General features: G+C 58.5%; 1 protein-coding gene across 6 annotated transcripts in view; it reads right to left on the reverse strand.

The window, feature by feature from the left end:
* Nucleotides 1–24,281, reverse strand: part of OSBP2 (oxysterol binding protein 2) — a 100,725-nt gene that overhangs the window by 3,719 nt on the left and 72,725 nt on the right. For 3 of the 6 annotated variants that reach the window (XM_032127680.1, XM_032127678.1, XM_032127683.1), the window contains 9 exons: nucleotides 11,526–11,724; nucleotides 9,275–9,392; nucleotides 8,318–8,384; nucleotides 7,813–7,980; nucleotides 4,873–5,118; nucleotides 2,628–2,748; nucleotides 1,822–1,925; nucleotides 1,445–1,540; nucleotides 917–1,101 (listed from right to left, as the gene is read on the reverse strand). In XM_032127680.1, coding sequence (XP_031983571.1) covers nucleotides 917–1,101; nucleotides 1,445–1,540; nucleotides 1,822–1,925; nucleotides 2,628–2,748; nucleotides 4,873–5,118; nucleotides 7,813–7,980; nucleotides 8,318–8,384; nucleotides 9,275–9,392; nucleotides 11,526–11,724 — 1,304 coding nt within the window. Of the gene's footprint in view, nucleotides 1–916; nucleotides 1,102–1,444; nucleotides 1,541–1,821; nucleotides 1,926–2,627; nucleotides 2,749–4,872; nucleotides 5,119–7,812; nucleotides 7,981–8,317; nucleotides 8,385–9,274; nucleotides 9,396–11,525; nucleotides 11,725–24,281 lie in introns of all 6 variants that reach the window. The other 3 variants (XM_032127679.1, XM_032127677.1, XM_032127682.1) reach the window with 1 other exon arrangement.

A 24,281-nucleotide genomic window follows, 5' to 3' on the forward strand; every position in this document is an offset into this window, starting at 1 on the left:
GAGAGCCTGGTCAGGATGGGGGCTGGGGGATACCTCAGGCACAGCCCCCCAGCCCCACTGATCCACCCCTGCTGTGGCAGCCCTGGGGTGGCAGCAGGGGCAGGGCAGGGCCCGTCCCCTGTGCTGGCACTGCTGGGGCACCTCCAGTGCTGGGGCAGCTCTGGGACCCTCCTGACAAGAGAGACCTGGAGGGGCTGGAGCGTGTCCAGGGAAGGGAACGGAGCTGGGAAGGGGCTGGAGCCCCAGGAGCGGCTGAGGGAGCTGGAAAGGGGCTCAGCCTGGAGCAAAGGAGGCTCAGGGGGGACCTTGTGGCTCTGCACAAGTCCCTGACAGGAGGGGGCAGCCGGGGGGGTCGGGCTCTGCTCGCAGGGAACAGGGACAGGAGCAGAGGGAACGGCCTCAAGTCGCACCACAGCAGTTTTAGATTGGATATTAGGGAAAATTCCTTCCTGGAAAGGGTGGGCAGGTGTTGGAACAGGCTGCTCAGGGCAGTGGTGGAGTCCCCATCCCAAGAGAAAATCCCCAAAGCAGGGACTGTCTCTTGGTGCTCCCAGGGCTCAGAGACCAATTTGAGCCCAGCCTTGCTGTGGTCACCACGGCCAAGGGAGGACTGGCCTCCAGAGGGACAAAGTGACCGGTGGGACATGATGGCCAGGGACACAATGACCAGCAAGGCAAAGCAGCCAACAGCCCTCCCTGCCAGAGCCCACTGCCCCAAAAACCCAACCAGCCCCCACAGGTGCCCCAAACCCGCCCATAAGAGTCCCCAAAACCCTCCCCTTCCAGGGACCCGTTCTCCCACCTCAGAAAAAGCCACTCTGCCCCACAAGTTCCACATGAGCCCCCCCATCCTGCAGGGCCCTCGGCAATCCCATCCCCATCCCAATCCTGTTCCATCCCACCCCAGGGAACTCACGGCAGCGGGTACTTCCTCCACAGGACCTTTGGGGACAGTGTCTGGTAGACAGTTTTCTGCTTGCCCTCGGTGCTGGTGCTGCCGTGGCTGCTGTGGACGATCTTGGAGCACTCCATCTTCTCATCCCACGTGCCAGACATGACGTAGTGGGCTTTGCCATCGGCGTCGCTCACCACCCCCGTCACCTGGCAGGGGGACACGGCTCTGGTGGCATTTGGGAATGCCCAGAGGGACAGCTTCCCCTCCAGATACCCAGCTGGATGTGGTGCTGTATCTCCTGGGACATCCCTGGCCTTGCAGCAGGGTGTCCAACCCACCAAACCCCTCCCAGGTCTCAGAGCTGCAGCTCCGGCACATCAGAGCCAAACCACGGGACACGGAGGTGCCACCCAGCCCTCCCTGCTGACCCACGTTGGAGGTGCCTGAGCAGTCCCTGGGCCCCGTGCTGGGGCTCATCCCAGCGGAACTGGGAGCCTGGAAGAGCCAGGTCTGACCCCTGAAGGAGCAGGGTCATCGCTGGATACTCACCTTGCGGGGGACATCCCTGGAGAAGTAGCTGTAGGGGGTAAATTTCAGCTGGCATTTATCTTTGGACTTATGGTTAACAATCTCTATTTCACCAGACTGGATAAAAGACACAGAACCACAGCAGGGAGAGACAGAGGAGGCGTTAGTTGGAGTGCAGGCACAAACCACCACCGGGCACAGCAGCACCAGTGGCTGTCCCCCCACAGCAGCCACCCCCAGCACCTGCTGGCCTCGGGAGGAGCCATGAGGAGCTCCAGGAAGCAGCTCCCATCCCTGCCAGGGAAGCACAGCCTCCCATCATGGCAGCAGCATGTGCCCTAGGAGGGCAATGCTCCTCCAGCCCCCCAGAGCCAGGCAGGACCTGTCCCCTCACCCACCTGGTCGATCCAGAGCTTGCCCACGATGATGTTGTGCACAGTGGAGGTGACTTTCCTCCACACATAGTGATTCCCACTGGAGTGGAACTCCAGGTGGATGGCGCCTGTGGAGAGAGGAATGATCTGAGCTCAGCAGGGGCAGATGTGCCCCAGAGCCCACCACCAGCACTGTGCTCATCCTCAGGGCCAGCCCTCTCCCTGAATCCCCCAACCAGGTCTGGCTCTGGATTCATCCCTCCCTTAGTCTGCTCCAGGAAGGGAGGTACAAATCCTGCCAGGTCCTCTGCCCTCCGCCAAAAACACTCATTTTAAAAGCAGGACAGAAATGTGCTTCCTGGTTGATTCAAGCACTCTGGGAATGCTGCTCAGCCCAGGGACAGGCAGAAGGAAAATAAAATGCTGAAAGGAGGCAGTTTATTGCACTTGGCTGGCAGGGAGAGGCTTAAAACAGGCAGCAAGTTACTTTAAACACCATGGAAGGGGAAATCAATTCCTGGGCAAGCAGGGTATTTCCAAAGGAAAGGAGCCTCTCTTTGCAGCTGGCATCATTTCCACTTCCAGGGCAGACGTGTTATCATTGGATCACTGGATCAGGAGCACAAATCTGGGCTCCTTAAATTGCCTGGGGTGGAATTCACTGAGCCCCAGGTGAGCCCAAGGAATTCCCAGAGTCCCAGGGGAGCCCAGGGGATTCTCTGAGCCCCAGGTGACTGCAAGCAATTCCTAAAGCCCAAGGACCCAGTTTCTTTAACTCTTGGGTTTTGCATGAGCAGTGCAAGGCAATAACCCCAGAACCCACCACCTACCCAGTGGCATGATGGAGAGGTATTTGCCCCTGAACTTGCTGGAGATGGTGATGTCCTGCCACAACGTCCACCCTCGCCTGGAGTACACGTGGTGGGCAGCTGCCGGGGGGTGGTGGCTCACCTGGGGACAGGAAACACAGCCCGTGAGGACACCGGAGAGCCCCGCTGAGTGCTCGGAGAGGTGACAACTCCACACCAGCTCGGCACTAAGGATGCTCCAGGCCCTGGACACCACATCAGCTTTGCCATTAAGGATGCTCCTGGCCACCACAACCTCGGAGGGACCCAACATGCGGTGCCCTGGTAGCAAGGGGAGACACGCTGGGATCCTGCCAGGATTTGCTAAGGCTCATTCCAAAGCATGATCCATAAAACCTCCACTTGAGCAACCATCGCTGTGAGATCCTGCTGCTCCGTGATCTCGGGACACAGCCCTGCTTTCCTGAGATCCTGTCTGAGAAACATGGGCGTGCTGGCACCCCAGTAATCCCAGTGGAACAGCACCTGGGAAACCCCAGAGGACACAGGCCCACAAGTTGTCCAAAACACACAGCAAGAGTTTGGCTTTTCCCTCACCCACACCCCGGGCTGGAAAAGCGGCCACAGCATCCTAAACCCAGAGAGTGACTTGTTAGAGGATGGTGCTCACATCGCCCTGCCCTGGAAAAGCTGCCCAAAACAAAGGTGGGAGCAGGAATATCCCAGGCAGAGGGATCTGCCCTCAGGCAGAGGGATGTGCCCTCAGGCAGAGGGATGTGCCCTCAGGCAGGGTCTCAGCTGCTGGCACAGCCTGGCACGCACCGACCCTGGGCCCTGCAGTGCAGCCGGAGCTCCGGGATGATTTCCCTGCTGTAAATACAGGCTGAGCGCCCCGGGCTCTGGATTACACACACGGGCAGGGCCAAGGCCTCGCCATTAAATCCCAGTCAGCAGCAGCAGGAAATCCTATTTGGATAACTGGATTTCAGGCACTGGATTATCACTGCTTGGCTGGGCGCGTTGGCGGGCTGGGAAGCACAGGCAGCATCCACGGAAAATTCAGAGCAGCGGGAAAGGCGTCTGGAATTGGTCAGAAATACCAAATTTGGGTGCAATGAGAGGAAAACTGGGACCAACCGGAGAAAGTAATTCCAGGCAGGTTATTTATTTGGGAGGGAACAAGGATGGAGGAAGGAGTGTGGTGAAGAGGGGGGTGAAAGAGTGAGAACAGGGATGACAAAGTTTGGGAATGATGCAGTTGGGGTGTCCAGCAGTACTGGACAGGCAGGATTGGGAATAATGTGGTCTGAGGTATCCAGAGGTACCCAACAGGCAGCCCTGGGCTTGGCACCACAGCTGGGATGGGGCTGATAAATCCACCCAGGAGTTCCAAGTGCAGCTCAGGAGGGTCAGGGTGGCTGCTGGCTAAGGGATGGATCCTGGCAAGGAATCATCCACTTCCAATGGCCCAGGCTAAACCAGGTGACAGACCAGGAACTGCTGCCAGGCAAGGGGAGGTGAAGGTGTGACACTGCTGAGGTGGGTGAACCTGAGCTCTGTGACAGCCACAGGGCTGGGGTGGCTGAGGGATGAGGCCACCTCTGAGCCTGTTCCTGGGAGCAGAGCAGGCAGGGGGCTGCACCAGGGCTCAGGTTGTGGCTGCCATTGTCCCACCTCACTCCAGATGGTCCAGGCTTGGGATGGACCATGTGAGGACGTGCAGAGCTGGGTGACATTGGGCACACAGCTCTGGGGAGTGTGGAGGGACAGCAGAGCCAGGAATTCTGGGGATTATCTACTGCAGGACCTTCCTTGTGTCACAAGCACAGGGTCACACTGCCAGGAGACCCCACACAGCCTGTTCCCCATCACTGCCCGGAGCAGCACGGCCAGGAGAGGTGGGATGGGATGGGATGAGATGGGATGGGATGGGAGGTGACGGGAGGTGCTGTCCTGCCTCAAGCCAGTGCTCCACAGGTGTCCGACAAGTTTGGGCACCCCCTGCCAGGGAGGGCTTTGCCCACACCTGGGTGTCCTGCGAGGAGCTGGTGGCAGAGCCTGGCACTGCTGCAGCAACGGCTCCAAACCTGGGGATGAAGGGCCAAGCTCATCGAGTCCAAGCTGTGACCCATCTCCACCTTGTCCTCAGCCCAGAGCACTGAGTGCCACGTCCAGTCCTTCCTTGGACACCTCCAATGCCGGGAGAAGAGCCCAAGGAAGGCTCAGGGAGATGCTGGCTCTCCTCCCACGGAGCCGCAGCCCTCACCTGCTCACAGAGGGATCGGAATCCCAGCTCCTCCAGGCGATCCAGCTCGAAGGTCTCCCCCAGGAGGGGGTTGAATGGCTTTGCAGTGCGGTGGACAGTGGTGGAGTAGGAGGACACGGAGAAGGCGGCCACAAAGCACATCTGCTCCGTGGAGCTCTCGCACTTCACCGCCTTGTCCAGCAGCTCGTGGTACTCCAGGTCCTCCGTGAGCCGCTGCAGCATGGACAGGGGCTCGTTGAAGTTCACCTGGAGGGGAACGAGGCAGGGTTAGGAAAGCAGCAGAGATCCCCAAAAGGCACCACCAAGGCCCAAGGATGGAACATGTGCTCTGCTCCCTGATCTGTGCCAGCCAGCACCAAGGGCTGGGGTGTGGGGGAGCCTGGTTATCAATCAGGGATCACCCCAGGTTATCACCCTGACCCCAAAATGAGCCTCAACAATGAGATCAGCTCCCTGCTGCCTCTCAGCCAGCAGCCCACTGGCCACAGGACAGGGATGTGCTGCTCCCCAGCCTGCCCTCATCGCCTCCTGGGAAAGCCATCCCTGTGCCACACTGACCCAGCTGCCCAGAAAACCTGGAAAAGCCCCATTTTGGGGTCTCCCTGCTCCTGGGACTCCAGTCCCACGACAGCACCCTTATTTTTCGCTCTGAAAATACTGTAATTAAAAAATAATTGAAAGTAAGGCAGAGCCTGGAAATGTCTTCTGCCTTTTTAGTTTCAGCTCAAAACAAAGAAATATATATTAAGAGGAGCAGATGGCTGAAGGATGGGAGAACCACTTCTGTAAGCCAAGTTAAATACTTCATAGTAGAAAAAACAAACTCCAGATTCCAGGATTTCGATTTTTTTTTAGATTCTCCACTCATGGATTTAGCCTGTAAGTGGCAGGGATCTTACAGCATCACAGAAAGAGAAAGCTGGGGACAAAGAGCAGCATGAAAGGGCAAATCACTTGGGATAATTCTTGGGAGAGATGCAGAGAACAAAACCAGCAGCTGCATCCCCAGCACTGCTCAGGCAACAGGGAGCAAAACCCTTCCATGGGGGAAGAAGATGAATCGACCCAAATTCCAAATTCCTACAACCGCTTTCCTCCTTTTCAGTGCTGCAGGTTTGTTCCTTCAGAGGAACACTAAGGAGCTGTTTGCACGAGAGGTTTGTCAGTGCATCACATCCCTGGGAAGGGGATGGACCTCAGAAGACCTCAGAGAAATCTCAGAAATGCTCTTAATTCATCAGGAATCTCCCCCAAAGAATTCCCACGTGCAGCTGAGCTTGTGGGGTGGATCCTGGTGCATCTCTGGCAGGACCTTCCTTCTCATTCCATAGGGACTGCGGGATCCTTCAGGATTTCATAGAATCCCAGAACGGTTTGGGTTGGAGGGACCTTAAATCCCATCCAGTGCCACCCCCTGCCATGAGTAGGGACACCTTCCACTGTCCCAGGCTGCTCCAAGCCCCAATGTCCAACCTGGCCTTGGGCACTGCCAGGGATCCAGGGGCAGCCACAGCTGCTCTGGGCACCCTGTGCCAGGGCCTCACCCTGTTCCCTCACAGGGAACAATATTTTCTTATATTTAATCTAAACCTCCTCTCTTCCACACTGCCCTCAGGTTTGGACTCAAGCAGCTCCCAGGATGATTTGATTGATAGAAAAAGTATGAATTTCACATCCTGAGCTTATTCCTGTGCCCATCACGCCCTGATGTGCTGCTGCTGCAGAATTGGATGGTGCTGGGCTGTGCATCCCAGCTGGAAACAGCACAAGGAAGAGACAGCTCATCACTCTCAGCCAGAGCTCTGAGCTCTCACTCTGGCTCTGTCTGAAGAGACAAAACACAACCAATCCAGCATCCCAGCCTCTGAAATGTGCTCCTTCCCCTTTATCCAGCCAAGGATGGACCACGAATAAGGCTCTGTGCAGCCCATGTGAGGGGCTGTTCCACACAGCTCCCCCAGCAAACCCCTTCTGGCCACCACAGGGAGCCTTTGCCCCCAGGGCTGAACCAGCAGCACCCTAAATCCTTGCCCCAGCACCTCCTTCACCAAAAAGCTGCTCTCTGTAAGGAAAATGAGGCTCTCTGAGTCCCTGGGGTGGAACCCAGCCCTGGCTGGTGCAGGTGGGGCTGAGCCCTGAGTGTCCAGCCCCTGGGGAAAACAACAGCAGCAACAAGGTCCCTTCTTCATAAATCCTCAGGGATTCACGGTGTCCTGCTAACTCCATGCCTCTGCAACAGCTGGATTTGCAGAGGACACTCAGGCAATGTCCCCTCTGCTCCAGCTGGCCCTGGAGCAAGGATGTGCTGGAGCCAGTCCAGAGGAGGCCACGGAGGTGCTCCGAGGGCTGGAGCCAGGCTGGGAGAGCAGGGGGTGCTCTCCTGGGGAGGAGAAGGCTGCAGGGAAACCTTGGAGCCCCTTCCAGGGCCTAAAGGGGCTCCAGGAGAGCTGGAGAGGGACTGGGGACAAGACATGGAGGGACAGGACACAGGGAATGGCTTCCCAGTGCCAGAGGGCAGGGCTGGATGGGAGATTGGGAAGGAATTGTTCCCTAGGAGGGTGGGGAGGCCCTGGCACAGGGTGCCCAGAGCAGCTGGGGCTGCCCCTGGATCCCTGGCAGTGCCCAAGACCAGGCTGGACACTGGGGCTTGGAGCAGCCTGGGATAGTGGGAGGTGTCGCTGCCCATGGCAGGGGTGGCACTGGATGGGTTTTAAAGTCCCTTCCCACCCAGGCCATTCCACAATTTCAGGGTAAGCATGAGGGCTCTGCCAGCACAGAATCCAGTCCCTGGTGACAATCTCCTGTCCCTGCTCGGGGCTGCTGTGCCACCACAGCACCAGCAGGACCATGCAGAGCTGTACCCCAAACCCTGTGCACAGCCAAGAGCTGCCCAAACCCACCCCCTGTGCCAGCCCTGGTGCCAGGGACACTGGGACTCACAGGCATGGGGATCTTGGAGAGCTCTTTGCCAATGCAGTTCTTCATGATGCTCCAGAGGTTAAGGCTGTAGTTGGGTTTGTCGGGAATGCGACTCCGTCTCCTTTTCCTCGGCAGGAGATCTTTGCCCGTGGACTCATTGTAGCTGCTTTGATTTGAGCTCTCAAAGACCTGTGGAAGCAACAGAAGGACCTCAGGTTTAAGCTGGACCCAACCACACCCAGCAGCTCCCAGGAACAGCAGCCACAGCTCAGGAGACACCTGAGGAGCATCGCTGGAAGCCTGTTCTCCAGGGAAATGAGGTACAATTGCCCCCCAACACCTTCCTGCTTCCCTCAGGAGAATGTTTAGGATGCTGATGACTGCTGACATCTGTCCCCCACCCGTGACTCACAGAGGAACCACGACAGAGCACCTGGACCCAGCTGGAGGGTCCCTTCACAACATCCCCTCTGCCCTGGTTCCACCCCACCAGGACCATCCCTCCCGCTCTGCCCGGCCAACTCACGCTGTCCTCCAGGTTCCAGTCCTCGGGGTGGCCCTCGCTGGCCCCGCTCAGGTTGCTGCCCGAGCGCCTGTGGGAAGGAAACAGAGGCTGGTGAGCACGGGAAGGGGCAGAGCAGGGACAGAACAGCCAGGGCTGGGGCAGCATCACCAGAGCAGCTCCCTGCACCACCCCAGGAGGCTGTCGGGAAAGGAAAGGGGTGACAGAGGCTGGGCACAGGTGTTAGGAGGGGATTCTAAGGATGCTCAGGAGGGGACAGGATGCTCAGCCCCAGCCCTGGGGGCACAGAGATTCTGCTTTTGTCACCAAGCCCAGTGATGTGACCATGGGTCAGACCACAGGTTCCTCCAGCCCAGATGTCCACGGAGGAGTAAGAGCAGGTGACAGCAGACAAAGGGCAGGGCTGGATGGGATATTGGGAAGGAATTGTTCCCTGGGAGGGTGGGCAGGCCCTGGCACAGGGTGCCCAGAGCAGCTGTGGCTGCCCCTGGATCCCTGGCAGTGTCCAAGGCCAGGTTGGACACTGGGGCTTGGAGCAGCCTGGGACAGTGGGAGGTGTCCCTGCCCAGGGCAGGGGATGGAATGAGAGGAGCTTTAAGGCCCCTTCCAAGCCCAAACCATTCCATGGTTCTGTGAAGGCAAGGTGCTCCCTGTCTCTGCCCAACACCCCGAGGGATTTCCCTCCAAGTCCCTGCTCCCATCAGCTGAGGGGCAGAGGACTCAGCTCTCCCACAGCACGGGCTGACACCTGCCCGTCCTCACCTGCTCCACTACAACTGGGGCTATCCTCAGCCTTGCTCCAGGAATGCAGGAGCAGCCGCACAAAGGATGGACGCCTGGACAGAGGCTGGGAAAGTTTTGGGGGACGTGCCCACAGAGTGACCTCATGGGAGAGGCTGCTGCAGGAAAACCGGCTCTTCCCAGCCCTTCCCACATTCCCAGGCAGGCCGGGGGTGGTACCTGTGGTGCTTGGGGTCCGCAGTTACAGTGATAAAAGCTGGTGCATCCTCCATGGCATCGAAGTACTCCGTCTCCTCATCTTCATCACTGGCCTCTCCTTTGGCAGACTGCACACTCCCTGCTGGCACAGAGGCACAGAAACGCCCCGTGCTGCCGGTCACCTCCGGAGCCCACCGCGCAGGATCTGTCCCCACAGCCCCCACTGTGTCCCCGTCGCAGCCTGACCCCTCCTCTCCACCCACCCTACACCCCGAGGATGCTGTACCGATTTCCAGCTCCTAAAAGTGCCCTGCTCCCCAAGCCAGGCACACCAGGCCACCCTGCCACGCTCGGGAGCACCCCCGAAAATGCCCCGAGGCTGCCTGAGGGTGACACGGGCTCGTCACTCCCGCGCCCCACCCGCGTCTGGTGTGGCTCCACTCCCGCACCGCCCCGTCCGCCGGGAAATCCGGTTTGGATTAAAGCAGGAAAACAAAAAGTCACGTGCTTCAGGTGATGCTCGGAGAGGTTTCCCAGCCCCGCGTTTGCAAACATTGCTCTGCTGCGGGGGAAGGATCGATGGCTGCCGAACAGGCGCTGACCGAGCAGTCCCGGTGCAGCTTCCCTGCTCCCCCCACCTCATCCTGGACAATCCCATTCCCTGCCTCATTCCCACACTCTCCACCACCTCAGGCGGATGGATTGTGCCTGTCCCCGCAGCCATTTCCACCCTGCCCTCCCCAGCTGCACCTCAGAATTGTTTAGGCTGGAAAAGCCCTCTGAGAACATCAAGTCCGTCCATTCCCCCAGCACTGCTCAGGCCACCACTGACCCGTGTCCCCAAGCACCACATCCACACGGCTGCTAAAGCCCTCCAGGGATGGGGACAGGGCTGGACAACCCTTTCCATGATGAAATATTCCCCAATATCCCAACTAAACCTCCTTTGAGGCGATAGAGGAACGAGGGCAGTGCCTGGCACCACCATCACCCCCCCTCCAGCAGCCACTGCTCTCTCCCTCGGGTCTGTATTTCCTTTAAAGTGAGACCCAGCACTATGAGCAGTTTTTGCGGCTGTAACTAATGCTTCCCTGGGGGAAGGACATTTGGCAGGAATCTGCAAAGCTGTTAGATCGTATTGCAAATGAGCCCCGGCTGTTCCACTGCCACCCCCCCACGCAGCCAACTCAGCAGCGCCAGGGGACCCTGAGCCTTTTCCCAGTGCCGTGGCTGCCCTCCAGCACCCGGAGATGTGCCCGCCAGTAAGGGTTAAAGCTCCCAAAATAGCCTGGAATAGCAGGGGCGAGCTGGGGACACAGCCCTCTCTCGCATCTGTATCTTGGGGACATCCAAGTCCCTGAGCAAGGACAACTAGGAATAATTATGGTGTAATGGGATCCATTTAAAAAAATACCATGGGGATATAGGGCATTGCCTTGGGCATCCTTCCCATGGCTGGCAGCTCGCTGGAAACAGCCAGGCAGAATGCCCTGGTCCATCCCAGAGGTCCCTGAGCAGCCCTGTGACATCCCAGGAGTCCCTGAGCAGCTCTGTCCCAACCTGGGGGTCCCCGAGATGAATGCCCTGGTCCATCCTGAAGTTCTTCAGCAGCTCCATCCCATCCTGGGGATCCCCAAGCAGCCCTGTCCCATCCCAAGGGTCCCCGAGCAGCTCCATCCCATCCTGGGGGTCCCTGAGTGGAACACCCTGATCCATCCTGGAGGTCCCATCCCAAGGGTCCCCAAGCAGCCCCATCCCATCCTGGGTGTCCCCAAGCCACCCTCTCCCATCCTGGTCCCAGAACAGCCCTGCCCCATCCCGGGGATCCCCAAGCAGCCCTGTCCTATCCTGGGTGTCTCCAAGCCACCCTGTCCCATCCTGATCCCAGAACAGCCCTGTCCCATCCTGATCCCAGAACAGCCCTGTCCCATCCTGATCCCCAAGCCACCCTGTCCCATCCTGATCCCAGAACAGCCCTGTCCCATGCCCAGGATCCCAGAACAGCCCTGTCCCATCCTGATCCCAGAACAGCCCTGTCCCATCCTGATCCCAGAGCAGCCCTGTCCCATCCAGGGGATGCCCGAGCAGCCCTGTCCCCATCCAGGGGATCCCAGAGCAGCCCTGTCCCATTCCAGGGATCCCAGAGCAGCCCTGTCCCATCCAGGGGATCCCAGAGCAGCCCTGTCCCATCCCAGGGATCCCAGAGCAGCCCTGTCCCATCCTGAGGATCCCGGAACAGCCCTGTCCCATCCCAGGAATCCCTGGCACTCACCCTTGGCGGTGCTGGAGATGCTGGCGGTGCCCGAGGCCAGGCCGGGCGCCCCGCGGCAGGCGCGCTCCAAGCTGTTGTGCTGCTTGGCTAACTGCTCGATGGTCTCCTCCAGCCGGATCCGCTGCTCCCGCTCATGCTGCAGCAGCCGCTGCCATTTCCGGCTGTGGCTCTCGGCTAAGTCCAGGAAATCGCGGCAGGCCTGTGGCAGGAAGGGACAGCTCAGCTGGGAGGTGTCGTGCTGCACGGCGATCCCGGGACTGGTTCCCCAACACCTCCCTCCTGCTCCTCTCCCAGGAGCGTGGTTTTACCAGCTCCTGGAGCTTTGCTCAGTCCCCACACCCACAGCCCAGCTCCGGCCCTGCAAAGCTGAACCACCCTCAAGGACGTGGCTGCAACACGGACAACTGTCCATGGCAGCCTGGCCTGCCAGAGCCTGCCCACAGCCTGTCCCTGTCCCCATCCCTGATCCCGCTGTGGTCCTCAGGAGCCCAGGCTGGGCTCTCACAGCCCTCAGCCAAGCCCTGGCTCAAGCAGCACCTCCATCCCCAAATCCAGCAAATAAGGAGAAGGTGGATGGGACAGTGGTCCCCATGGTGACAGACACAGACAGGAGAGGAGAGAAAAGGATCACAGAATCATGGAATGGTTTGGGGTGGAAGGGACCTAAAGATCATCCAGTCTCAATCCCTTGCCATGGGCATGGACACCTTCCAGGGACACTATCCCAGGGTGCTCCAAGCCCTGTCCAACCTGGCCTTGGACACTTCCAGGGATGGGCAACCATAGCTTCTCTGAGCTACTCAAGCCAGGAGCCAGCGATCGCCATGCTCCAAGAAGGCAGAGAGGGAGGATGCCCAGCTCCTCCCCGGAGCTGCACAGCCCAGGACAAGCACAGGCCGCTGCAACACATCCACCATGGCCAGAACCCCCCATTGCCTCCCCAATGAGCCGAGGGGGCCCCCCAGCCGTGGGGACCCCACGGGTGCGCTGGGCACAGGGAAGGAGGGCTCAGGGATGCTCCAAGCGAAGCCTTGCAGTACACACAGCATCCCCATCTGGGCCACCGGGCAGGGGACAGCTGGGACACCACAACCCACGCTGGCAGGAGAACCCCTTGGCACTAAACCCTCCCCCAAAGCCCCCCAGGACTGGCATCACCCAGCCCCGGCTGCACCGCATTCCCGGCGGGAGATTTCCGGGAGCAGGACATCCGCCCAGGGCCGGTGTCCCACACTGCCTCATCCCAGACAATGGTCTCACAGGACAGCCTGGCCCTCACAGCTCTATTTTTAGGTTATTTTCCATCTTGGATGAAACCCTGAGTTCCCGTGGCCTCGCTGCTTCCTTTGCCATCAGCGCCACGTGCAGCAGAGCACGGAGGCAGAGCTGCTCCTCCCAGCCCAAATCTCTGCAAGATGCGACACACTGAACTTCTTATGTTTCAAAGTAGGAAAATAGGATTTTTATGGAAATTCTCCAGGAGCTGGCAACGGGCAACACGAAGAGAAATTAACTGTGCTTATGCAGCTCCTTGTCATACCAAGGAATTCCAATGGATAAAGGCTGGCTGAAAAACTCAAACCTATTCCAAAGTACTACAACCAGAGTCTGGATGTCTGACAGACTTCCAACATTCCCAGAACTTGCTTGTTTTCCATGTTTCCAGCTATTTGGGTTCCACAGATCATCTATCCAGCTCTTGGCAGGTTACTCAGCATTTGGGCTGCAGGTGGCACCTGAGGATCGAGGTAACTCCTGGTCAAGTAGCAGGTTCAGGGTTTCAGCTTCCATGACTTGCTCTGATTTTACCAGGATTTGTCCAAGAAAAGCTCTAATTAATCAGTTCTTCATCAAACCTTTCCTTTGGATAGGAGCAGGATTTGAGACTCATTCAGGGAAAGTTTTTCCTTTAAGGTGTTGCTTCACATACACTTGGAACGTGGAAGGACCAGACCCTACGTGTGCCCCCTCTATCCCCCCTTTGCTGCTTTTCCAACTGAAGGCAGGGAGAGCCGAGCCCTGTCCCACCAAATTCCTGGCTGTGCTCCCATCCTACATGAGATCAAAACCAGGATCAGTTTCGGGACCCTCCCGACAAGAGAGACCTGGAGGGGCTGGAGCGTGTCCAGGGAAGGGAACGGAGCTGGGAAGGGGCTGGAGCCCCAGGAGCAGCTGAGGGAGCCGGGAAAGGGGCTCAGCCTGGAGCAAAGGAGGCTCAGGGGGAACCTTGTGGCTCTGCACAAGTCCCTGACAGGAGGGGGCAGCCGGGGGGGTCGGGCTCTGCTCGCAGGGAACAGGGACAGGAGGAGAGGGAACGGCCTCAGGCTGGCCTGGGGAGGGTCTGGTTGGATACTGGGAACATTTCTTCGTGGAAAGGACTTTCCAGCCCTGGCACGGCTGCCCAGGGAGGTGGTGGATCCCCATCCCTGGAGGGGTTTAACAGCCCCGTGGATGTGGCACTGGGGGACAGGGGTCAGTGGTGGCCCGGGCAGCACAGGGTAATAGTTGGACTTGATGCTCTCAGAGGGCCAGACCAGACCCCACATTCTCAGGGCCGTGTTTTCACCTCCTCCTCTGGAAACAACTCAGCTTCTCCCCACCCCAAAATCCTTCTGGGAGCCACCCACGACCCAAAGCCCACGAGGACCCTGCCCTGGCCCTTCCAGGGACACCGCCCTGGGCCAGCTGCTGGCTCTGTGTGTCCCACGGACGCACTGGGCTAAGAGGATGAAACCAGGGCAAGTAATGGGATATGGCCCTGACCTTCCCATCCCAGCCAAGCTCATTATCTGCTCCAAAGGCCCAGCTCCACAGGCAGCATGCACAGGAACGCCCAGTTTGGCAGTGAGGGTGGGAAGTGCCAGCTGCTCCCAGCTCAGGGGCTGAGCGCTTTAAAACGAGATCACCTGTAATTATCCTACTGCAATTAACCAGGGGCTGGAAGGTGGAACAGGGAATTAGGGGGACAGGAGGTAATTACAGAGGAGCCACCGGGAGGCAAGGCTGGGAGCTGGGAGGAGAAATTGCTCCAGCAGCTGATGGGAGTCAACATCCTAATAAAAACCAGCAGGTAACATCTCGGAATGTCCCATCCCAAAGCCTCACAGAGGATTCTATGCTGCATCCCAAAGGGAAATCTGCACCAACAGGCTTCATTTACAGCCAGATAAAAAATATTCAAGTGATGGAGAACGGCTGTCAGCATTGCAGAGCGTGGGGAGGCTTTGGGGAGATGAGCAGGATGGTCCTCACGAGGCCACAGATCCCACCATGGGGTGTGGAGCTTCCATGGAGCAGGTCAGGACAATGCACGGTCTAGGCTGCATCCCACAATGGTGTCCATGTGGATTTAGGAGCTGGCTGGGATCCATGCAGGGATTATTCCTTAGATTTTGAAGGCTGTAGGGCTCCTCTCTGCTGCCTCTTCCTCTGTAATTCAGACAATGGCTTGATCCAAACCCGGATCAAAGGATCTGGATCAACCCAAACAAGGATGATGTTTGCTCTTTGGGAGAGAAGCGATGCCAGGGGTGGAGAGGGGAGAATATCCTGCAAGAGGGATCTGCCAAGCTCAATTTCCAGTGGCAGCCAAGCAAATTAAAGTGATTAATTTGGGTTTACACTCCCTACAGTCAGACAGCACCATTCCTCAGGGATGCTCCATGGAGGGGGGAGCAGCACCAAACAGGGATCAGGGGATATTTTTTCACAGTCTCTGTCAACTGAGCTCAGTCCTGAGCCAAAACTCATCCCTGTGCGGAACAAGGGCTGCAGGACACTGGGGTGAGGATCTCAGACACAAATATCCCAGCTCATCACTCATTCCCGGCATTAATCCCCTGCTTTGGTGTTCCCAAGGTACAAACAATCCCAGCCACTGAGCAGGAGCAACACCTCAAAATCCAGCTTAGAAAATCCTCGTGGAGAGGTGGCTAAATTTAGTTCCAGCTGAACTTGCTCGGGGGTGTAAGCAAGACTCTGCCACGAATCCACGTGAGGCTGGCACAGGGACACAGGACAGCGGGAAGAGGCTCCTTGAGGAACGCACTCGAAGGAGAGCAGAGCCCAGGCTGAAGGATGAAAGTGCAGGCCAAGTGAATCCTGAGTGAGCTGTAGGGCTGACGTGTCGAGGCCATGAAGGTGCAGCCTCGGGAGGCACCACCCTCCTCAAAGCTCTCCCAGGATCCCCCTCTGGAGAGCGGAGAAGAGGAATGGGTAGAGGATGCTGTGCCCATCCCCACGTGCTCCTCACCCCATCAGGAGCCTGGGTTTATCCTTCACAGCATCCAAAGTGCAGCCTCCCACTCACAGAGGGACGGCAGATGACAGAACATGACCTGGATTTTGCCCCAGGGCCAGAGCTGCATCAAATCCCAAAGTCCCGAAGGCTGTTCTGCCTCAGCACCATCCCGGCACAGACGGGGTTGGAGAGCAGCAGCCAGGCTGACAGGGCATCAGTGACCAGAGAGAAGAGCAAGTTCCATCCATGTGCAGTCCCAGATCCCAGGGAACCCCAGTGTTACCTGCAACCACGTGGCAGGAGAGACAGAGGTGGTTTCTCCTCCTCTCCGCGGCTGGAAAAAGTTGTGGCAGGTCCTAATCCAGCGCTGGCCAATGGAACTGTAAATCCCAGCCAAGACAAGGAGCCACAGCCAAGGTGGCCAAAAGAAATGGAAAAATACCACCGAGGCTCCTGCAAATTCCCGTGGAGGAAGAGGCAAAACGCCATCGAGATCCTCCTGGGGAGCAGGAGGTGAGACTTGGTGCCATCAGCTCTGTGCTCCCTCCGGTGCCCAGCAGCCGCTTTGCCAAGGGCACATTTAGCACCTTTCACACATTTGTCACGGCAAATATCCCGATTTCACAGCTTGTTGCTGGCTAATGGGAACGTCGTTAGCAGCCCCGGGATTATTCATGCAGCAGAAAACGATCACCCGAGGTCGACCACATCCTGCCAAGGTGGTGGTGTCACACACCCTCGGGGATCTGTGCTTCCTCAGTGGAGCAAACAGTCAAAATCCGATGGAAGGAACAAAGAGATGAGGTTAATTAGCTTGAAAGGGTAAATGATCACAGCAAGGCCTGCCAGACTTCATAGAATCACTGAATGGTTTGGCTGGAAGGGACCTTAAAGCTCATTTTGTCTCATCCCCCCTACCATGGGCAGGGACACCTCCCACTGTCCCAGGCTGCTCCAAGCACCAATGTCCAGCCTGGCCTTGGACACTGCCAGGGATCCAGGGGCAGCCACAGCTGCTCTGGGCACCCTGTGCCAGGGCCTGCCCACCCTCCCAGGGAACAATTTCTGCCTGGGGTCACCACAGGGTGACAACCTCTGGGGCAGCCCCAGCACAGCTGAGCATTCCCAGTCTCCAGCACAACGCCAATGGATGCCGAGGGAATGCACTCACTCCTGCAATCCCACCTGCACCAGCATCCCGGAGGATCAGCCCCGCAAATCCAACCTCTGGGCAGGAAGAATCCAGCAGGGAAGTGCCTGCTGTCGTGGGACCAACACCTCCCGCTCCTCAAAGCACAGGACAAGGACCACTTCATGGCCCACGAGCGACACGAGAGGAGGCAACTGCCAGATGCGCTCAATCATCTCCTCTTCTTGGGTGAATGACAGAGCAGGAGCCGTCACTCCACTCGGCGGGGACAGAGCTCTGCCGTTCCGAGTGCCTGGGAGATAAGTGCTCCCTTCCTTCCTGGAGTCATCAAAAGCCTGGGACACAGCTGGCTGCTGCTTGCTGCAAAACAGCCCCCGGAGGGAAGGGCGACTGCGGAGCTTCTGTTTGGCTCTGAACACAGCGAGGCACAGCACGAAACCAGAGAATCACAGCACCACGGGCTGGGTGGGAAGGGACCTTGGAACTCATCCCGTTCCACCCCCTCCAAGGGCAGGGACACCTTCTATTAGGTTGCTCTGAGCCCTGTCCAGCCTTGAGCACTTCCAGGGACGGGGCTGAAGCCGTTTGGGTTCAGAGCAGTGAGACAGAGTCACAATCTGCCACTGCACCCAGAGAGGGTTAATTTGTCCCTCCTCCCCCCAGAAACACTCTGAGCAGCAAGCAAAGGGGAAACACAAGGACAGAGCCAACCTGAATCCCAAATCATCCCACACACAGTCAGATGGCAACGAGACATGGTCTGGAGTGTGGTCATCTGCTCGACAGCGATGGCACCCACAGCCGTGCTGGAGCCCGAGGCCAGGCTGCTGCTCAGCACCACATCAACACAGCCTGCTTAAATAACAGCAAATCTGTCCCAAATCCTTGCAGTGACCCCCAGCCAGCAGCCCGGCTGTCTGAAGCAGGATGCAGGAACACCAGGAACTGCTCCTCCCTGGGGCAGGGCTGGTGGGGAGAGCTGGGCTGAGCCTCAGCATGTTGTGACACCCTGAGAAACCAAGGTGACATTGCATAAACCCTGTGAGTTCAACACAAAATCATCCCGCTCCCTCTGCATCCAGGGAAAACAGGTGCTACAAAAATGCACAGACATGGAAAAGATCCCAAGTGCTCCAACAGGAAGTCGGAAGACACTGGAGCAGGCTCCAGCCCACCCCTTGGTGCCACTGTCAGCAACTCAGCCAGACCCCCAGTGCTTGAACAAGGTGCTCCCAAAATCCCTGACGGTCCCATTCCATGTGGCACTTTATGAGCTTGCTTTTCTCTGGGGACCATGGATTCCCTGGGAGTCAGAGATGTCCATGATGGAGATGCCCAAGACAGAGAAGTCCAAGATGGAGAAGTCCAGGATGGGTATGTCCAAAACAGAGACATCCACACTGTGCTGGGGTCAGATCTTGCCTCCTGGTTGTATCTCTGGGAATTTTTCCACCCTATCTTGTTATTTTGGGCCATCTGCTTAAAAGCATGGACACACCGGTGTTCCAACCAGACCCACCCTGCCCAAGGGTTCCTCAGAGCCAAGCTCATCCCACAGCTCATCCCAAAGCTGCAGGGCCAGCACAGCATCCAGACCCCGCCTGCAGCGCCGCTGCCAGCACCGTGGAATCCACCCCATGCAATGAAGAGGGGATTAGTGGGAAACAGTGGCAAATCCACCGGGCTGGCTGTGCTAAGAGGCTCTAATCCCAACCCCACGCAGCCTCCATGGACGAGGAATCAGGGACTGATCCAGAATCAGCGGCACTTGGCAGGAGAGGAGGACGTGTTCAGTGTGGTTCTGGGAACAGGAATGAGCCAACGCTGCCCACGGGTTACAGACCAAGGCAATGCCAGCCCGGAGCTGCACCACAGGAAGGATTTGGGTCTGGTTTCTGGTGGAAAAACAACTAAGGGATTTGCTGGATACCCCGGGCTGCCGGCAGTACCGACCCTTCCATCCCAGACCTCACTGAGCAGCACCCAGCAGCCTCCACTGGCCATGCCAGAGGGTGCCAAGGACATGCTGGGACCCCTCTGGGAGCTGAGACTGTGCTGGGAGCTCCTGCTGCAGAGTGGCCACCCCAGAACTGTGTCCCTGCAGGGCTTCCCTGCTCTCCTCCAGCCATGAACATGTCTCAGGCTTGTCCTGGTGCTCCCACCTGCCTGCACAGCAGCGGGGCCTCTCCACTGCCACCTGTGCCAAAAATCCCCTCCTTGGGAAGCTCCCGGCACTGGCTCTTTCCCTGCAGGGAGGTACCTCCAGGTGGCTGCTGCACATCCTTCATTGTCCTTCACTTGCCCGAGCCCCCAGACCCACCCCAGCAGTGGGGGACCCTCCCAGGTGGACACCATCACAAGAGCAGCCAGTCTCCACTTCCAGGCCCCTGGAGCCCCGACCCCGGCGCTGGTGTGCCCAGAGAGCTGTCCTGCTGATGGCTCCCAGGATGACAGATTTCCTGAGGCTCTCACTGGCTGCTTTCCTCATGCCCTGATGGAGCAGATTCCAGGCTGGAGGAGCATCTGTCCGAGCGCTCGGCGGCAGGAGCAGCTGGCACTGCCCGCGGGCAGCTCCGAACCCCGGGACGTGCAGGAAGCTGCCTCGGATCGTCCCTCGGATTCAGCCTCGTGCAAGCCTCCCCACGGTACGAGAGGGGCTGCAGGAGCAGCAGCAGCCCCCGACAATCCCCTCATCTCCCAGTGCCACAACTTCTTCCTGGGTAAATCCACGGGAGAGCAGAGCTGCCAGTCCAGTGCTTTTTTTCTTCGACAAAAGCTGGAGGAAGGAGCCCCAGTGAAGCATCTCGGGGCAGCAGCCCAGGGAAGAGGCAAACACAACCCTTGTGAGCCCAAAGGGATTCACCCAGCAATGCTTTGATATTTGCCCTCCCCACGGCTCCATCCTGCCCGAGCCTCCAGGCAGGGAGGAGGATCCCAGGAGGATCCCTGGGCACAGGTTAATGGCAGAGGTGATGCCTGCCTGGGCTGGCTCCCGGCTCAGCAGAGCTGCTGCTCAACCCCAGGCACTGCTGACGGTGCAGGGCCGTGCTGAGCCCACCAACACAGCCCTGCTGACCCAGCAGCACAGCACAAACACTCCCAACTCTCCCCAGCAGAGAACTAATCATCCCTCTCAGCCAAAAAAATCCAGGAGGGAAGAGCTGCAAGAAGCACCCTCGGGTGCTGGGGACAGATTCATCCTCCCTCTTCTCGCACGAGGTTCTGAGGGGAGCCCAGGGACAGCCTGAAGCTTCCTGGTGGAGGGTGGACACGAGGAGGAGGAGGAGGAGACAGAACACGAGAAGGAAAGGTGAAGACCCCCAAGGCAGGGTGAGCAGGAGCACCCACTGAAAGCCCTGGCCAGCATGGAGGCCCCACGGCCACACACGAGGGATGAGCACCCACACACCTGATAAAACCCAGTTGGAAGCACTCAGGGAATGATGATGAGGATGGAGTGGGAGGAAGGCACTGCCTGTCTGAACAGATCTGATCAGAGATACCCTCACACCTCTATGTTTTAAAAACATCACAGGATGCTCCGAGAAAGGCACAGCAGCTCCGAGAGCAGGGCCCGGGCTCCTCATCTCATCTTTACATCACTTCCACATCTCCCCATTTCCGTTCCCCCGGCCCCACTCAGGCAGGGACAGACCCCAGGGTGCCACTGTCAGCCTCCCACCCTTCCCCCAGTAAGAGCAAAGCACCCACCAGTTATTTCCTCGTCAGCGCGGCGCATCCACAGCAGGAACACGCAGGGCACCCGGAGCCCTCGTTGCGGCCCTCTCATCCGAGGGGGATTAGGGCTGGGCTAGGGATTTAATCCCACTGCCGGGGCTTTTCTGGGTCGGTGACATGGTTTGCAAGGCGCTGATTAGTGCGCGTCGTTAGCGCAGCACGGATAATTAACACAGCCTGTGCCACATGCCAGCGAGAGCTCCTGCGCCATCACCCTCCCACGGGCACGGGGGCAAGCCCTGGCCCCCTGTGGGGTTTGGCTGGGGTTTTGGGCAGCAGAGCAGCTGCCTGGGGTCACGGAGGGAATCCCTGCCCTAAGGAAGCAAATCCGGGAGTTAAAGACGGAGTTTCCTCGTTGCAGTGCTGGAATTAACCCCTGGATGCACAGGGAGAGCTCCTCCAGCCCACTGGCTGTACTGGGGTGAACTGGGAGTAGCCCAGCAGGCTGCTGGTCCCTCCCTGCTGCCCAGATGGAGGATGCCAGGTCCCTCATCCTGCCTGTGCCATGATGGGTTTCGGGACCCTGAGGGACAGACCGTATGTCTGTCTATACTGGGAACCAGTTCAGCGCAGGGACGTGCCCAAGGTATGGACCAACAGCATCACCCCGGCCCCACGGTCACCCCAGGGAGGTGATGGCAGGGGCTCTGTTGCATCCCAGCTTTAAGCAGTGTTCCAAGCAGACACACACACATGGGGTGTATCCATCATCCACCACTAGATAAACCCAGAACTCACACACCGGGCTGGACACTGCCTGGGCAACCTGAGGCTGCTCAGCATCATCTGAGCTAATATGGAAACAGTTTTGGGACTATGGATCAACCACAGCAGCATTCCCAGGGAGCAGAAGGAGGCTCAGGGCTCCAGGGGGAAGCTGGAGGCAGAGGAGCAGCCCTGGGGAAGCACATCTTGTGCCCAGACAGCTCATTCCAGCACAGGCACCCAGAGGCTCCACTTAAACCTACTCCACCAGGCAGATGCCACTCAGAGTCGCCAGGAGCCCAGTGCGGCTGCAGGGAGAGGCCAGTGGTTCCTTGAGCCACTGGCACGTAGCACAAGGCCACCCCAAAACTGCTGCTGAGCTGGAGCACAGCCCTGGAGGGATCCACAGGGAGAAATCCTGCTGGGACTGGGGGACGCAGCCTCTGGGATGCTGCTGGGTGTCCTGGAGAGGCTTAAACCGACAGCCCGTGGGCCCTTTCCTGGAGGAGAGGCAGCACATGCTGTTGTCCACCTCACTCTGGCTCCAGCTCTGTGTTTCACACCCTTGGAAGATCTGAAGGATGGAGGGTGCTCTGTGCTGATGTCTCAGGTGCTGCTGCTCCAGGAGGGTTCATTCCCATGGGAAAGGAAAAGCTGGGTGGGAAATCAGCCTGCCTCAAATCAAGTGCTGGCATCTGCAGGACAGGCTGGGGTGGCCACCAGTGCCTCTCAGGGGCAGCTGAGTCCTTTGTTTCTGGGACCGCCTGCTCCAGGTGGTCCCTTCTCACCAAATCCTGATGGAGCAGCATCTCCCACCCAGCACTGCACCCCTGCTCCTCTCACCCTTCCTTGTCTGGGCTGCCCTGGCCTGGCAGAGCCTTCCTGCACCCCTGCTCCTCCAAAACCTCAAGGAAAAACACAAACTAACCCAGGAATGACACAGGCAAGCCCAAGCCCTGCTGCTCCCCACGCTCCCGTTCCTCGAGGAAGCACAAAGCTCCACCGTAGCATCCCCATTCCCATTAAAAACCTATTTCCATCACCACCCACAGCCCTGTGAGCTCTTCCCGACGCCCAAACCGGCTTCCTCAGCGCATCCATACATCCCTCCTGCCTGCTGTCTCCTGCTGAACGATGAGACGGAGCTTTCCCCACTCCTTGGATGAGTCTACACAACTCAGCCACTGCTCCGGATCCTCTGGGCCTCTCATTATCCCGGTGATTTGTTGCTTCTTATTTTTACACACCTCCCACTCCTCCCCCGTGGCAGATTGGCTTTGTGTGTCTGCTGCCCAGCCCTGCTGACACGGGGCTCCTCCATCCCGGCGAGCCTGGACTCTGTCTGGTGACATTCCAACAGGGAGCAGAGCCAACAGGAAACTCACAGAGCTCTGGGCTTCAATTTAAGCCCTGCACCAGCCAGTCCCTGCACGTCTGAAATCCTCACCTGGAGCACAACAGCCCAGCACGTCCCGCTCTGCCTCTGCCCACGCCTTTCCCCATCACTCCCAGCACCATCTGCCCAGGTGATGCTCCCAGCCTCTGGAGGGAAGCACCCTGTTCTGGCCGTGGCAGCACCCAGAGCACAGAGGGAAGGTCACCTTCGCAGCAAAGCTCTTGCATTTCCATCTCTATTTATTTATTTCCTGTGCTTGCTGCGCTCCCCGCGGCTCCGGGGCCATTTACATAATCGGATCAGAGGCCACTGCACGTGCCAGCCCCACAGCTCCCAGCCCTTCTTCCCAGGAGCACCCTTCCCTTCCCTGGAGCACCCACTCCTTCAATGGAGCATCCATCCCTTCCCCACAGCTCCCAGCCCTTCTTCCCAGGAGCACCTTTCCCTTCCCAGGAGCACCCTTCTCTTCCCTGGAGCACCCACTCCTTCACTGGAGCATCCATCCCTTCCCCAGAGCTCCCAGCCCTTCTTCCCTGGAGCACCTGTTCCTTCCCAGGAGCACCCTTCCCTTCCCTGCAGCACCCTTCTCTTCTTCCCAGGAGAACCCATTCCTTCCCAGGAGCACCCTTCCCTTCCCTGGAGCACCCTTCCCTTCCCTGGAGCACCCATTCCTTCACTGGAGCATCCATCCCTTCCTCAGAGCTCCCAGCCCTTCTTTCCAGGAGCACCCATTCCTTCCCTGGAGCACCCAACCCCCTCTGCTCACAGCCACAGTACCAAACCTCACGGATCCATATCCACTTCCATGGAGTGGATCTGTGAGGTTTGGTGCTGCAGCCAGGGCAGAGCCTGGACACGGAGCAACCACGTGCCAGCACCAGCCCAGCGCTGCCAGCTGGGATCTGTCCGGGAAAAGTCTGGCCAGCAAGGAGAGTTGAATTTCTCCTGCAAGGAAACTGGCCTGGCAAAAGCAGCTTGTGCTCCCACAGGAGATGTGCTCAGGGATGGAGGTGGGCACGAGCAAGGTTTATTTTCACCAGGAAGCTCCACGTGCTTCCCTGGAGTGATGTTTAGTGTTCAACACAAGATTTTGGGATCTTTGCACTGCACAGAGCTCCCCCCACCCCCCCACGAGAGGCTGCTGGCAGCTCCAGAAGGCATCACCCCATCTAAAAGGAGAAATCAAGACACAGAAAGGGATCCATGCTGGAAAAGGTGACAGTGTGGCTGGGAGCCACCAGTCCCCATGACATGGGGTCGGGCTGGTCCCCTCCTTCCTGGTCTCCCCCTCACTGCTTGTCCTTCTCCTGCCTTTCTAACCCAGCCCCTCAAAGTGTCCCCCTGCCCACAGCTCTGTCACCTCCTCCCGAAACAACGGGCTCAGCGGTGAGCTGGGAGAGCCACAACCTTCTCCCGGGAGCTGCCACACTGCTGCCATCCTGCTCCTTCCAGTCCTGCTCCTTCCAGGGCACAGCTTTTCCCCTGGGCATCTCCCATCCTGCCCCTTCCAGTCCTGCTCCTTCCAGG

This window comes from Corvus moneduloides, chromosome 18 (genome assembly GCF_009650955.1).
Source record: "Corvus moneduloides isolate bCorMon1 chromosome 18, bCorMon1.pri, whole genome shotgun sequence".
In the NCBI taxonomy this organism is placed as follows: domain Eukaryota; kingdom Metazoa; phylum Chordata; class Aves; order Passeriformes; family Corvidae; genus Corvus; species Corvus moneduloides.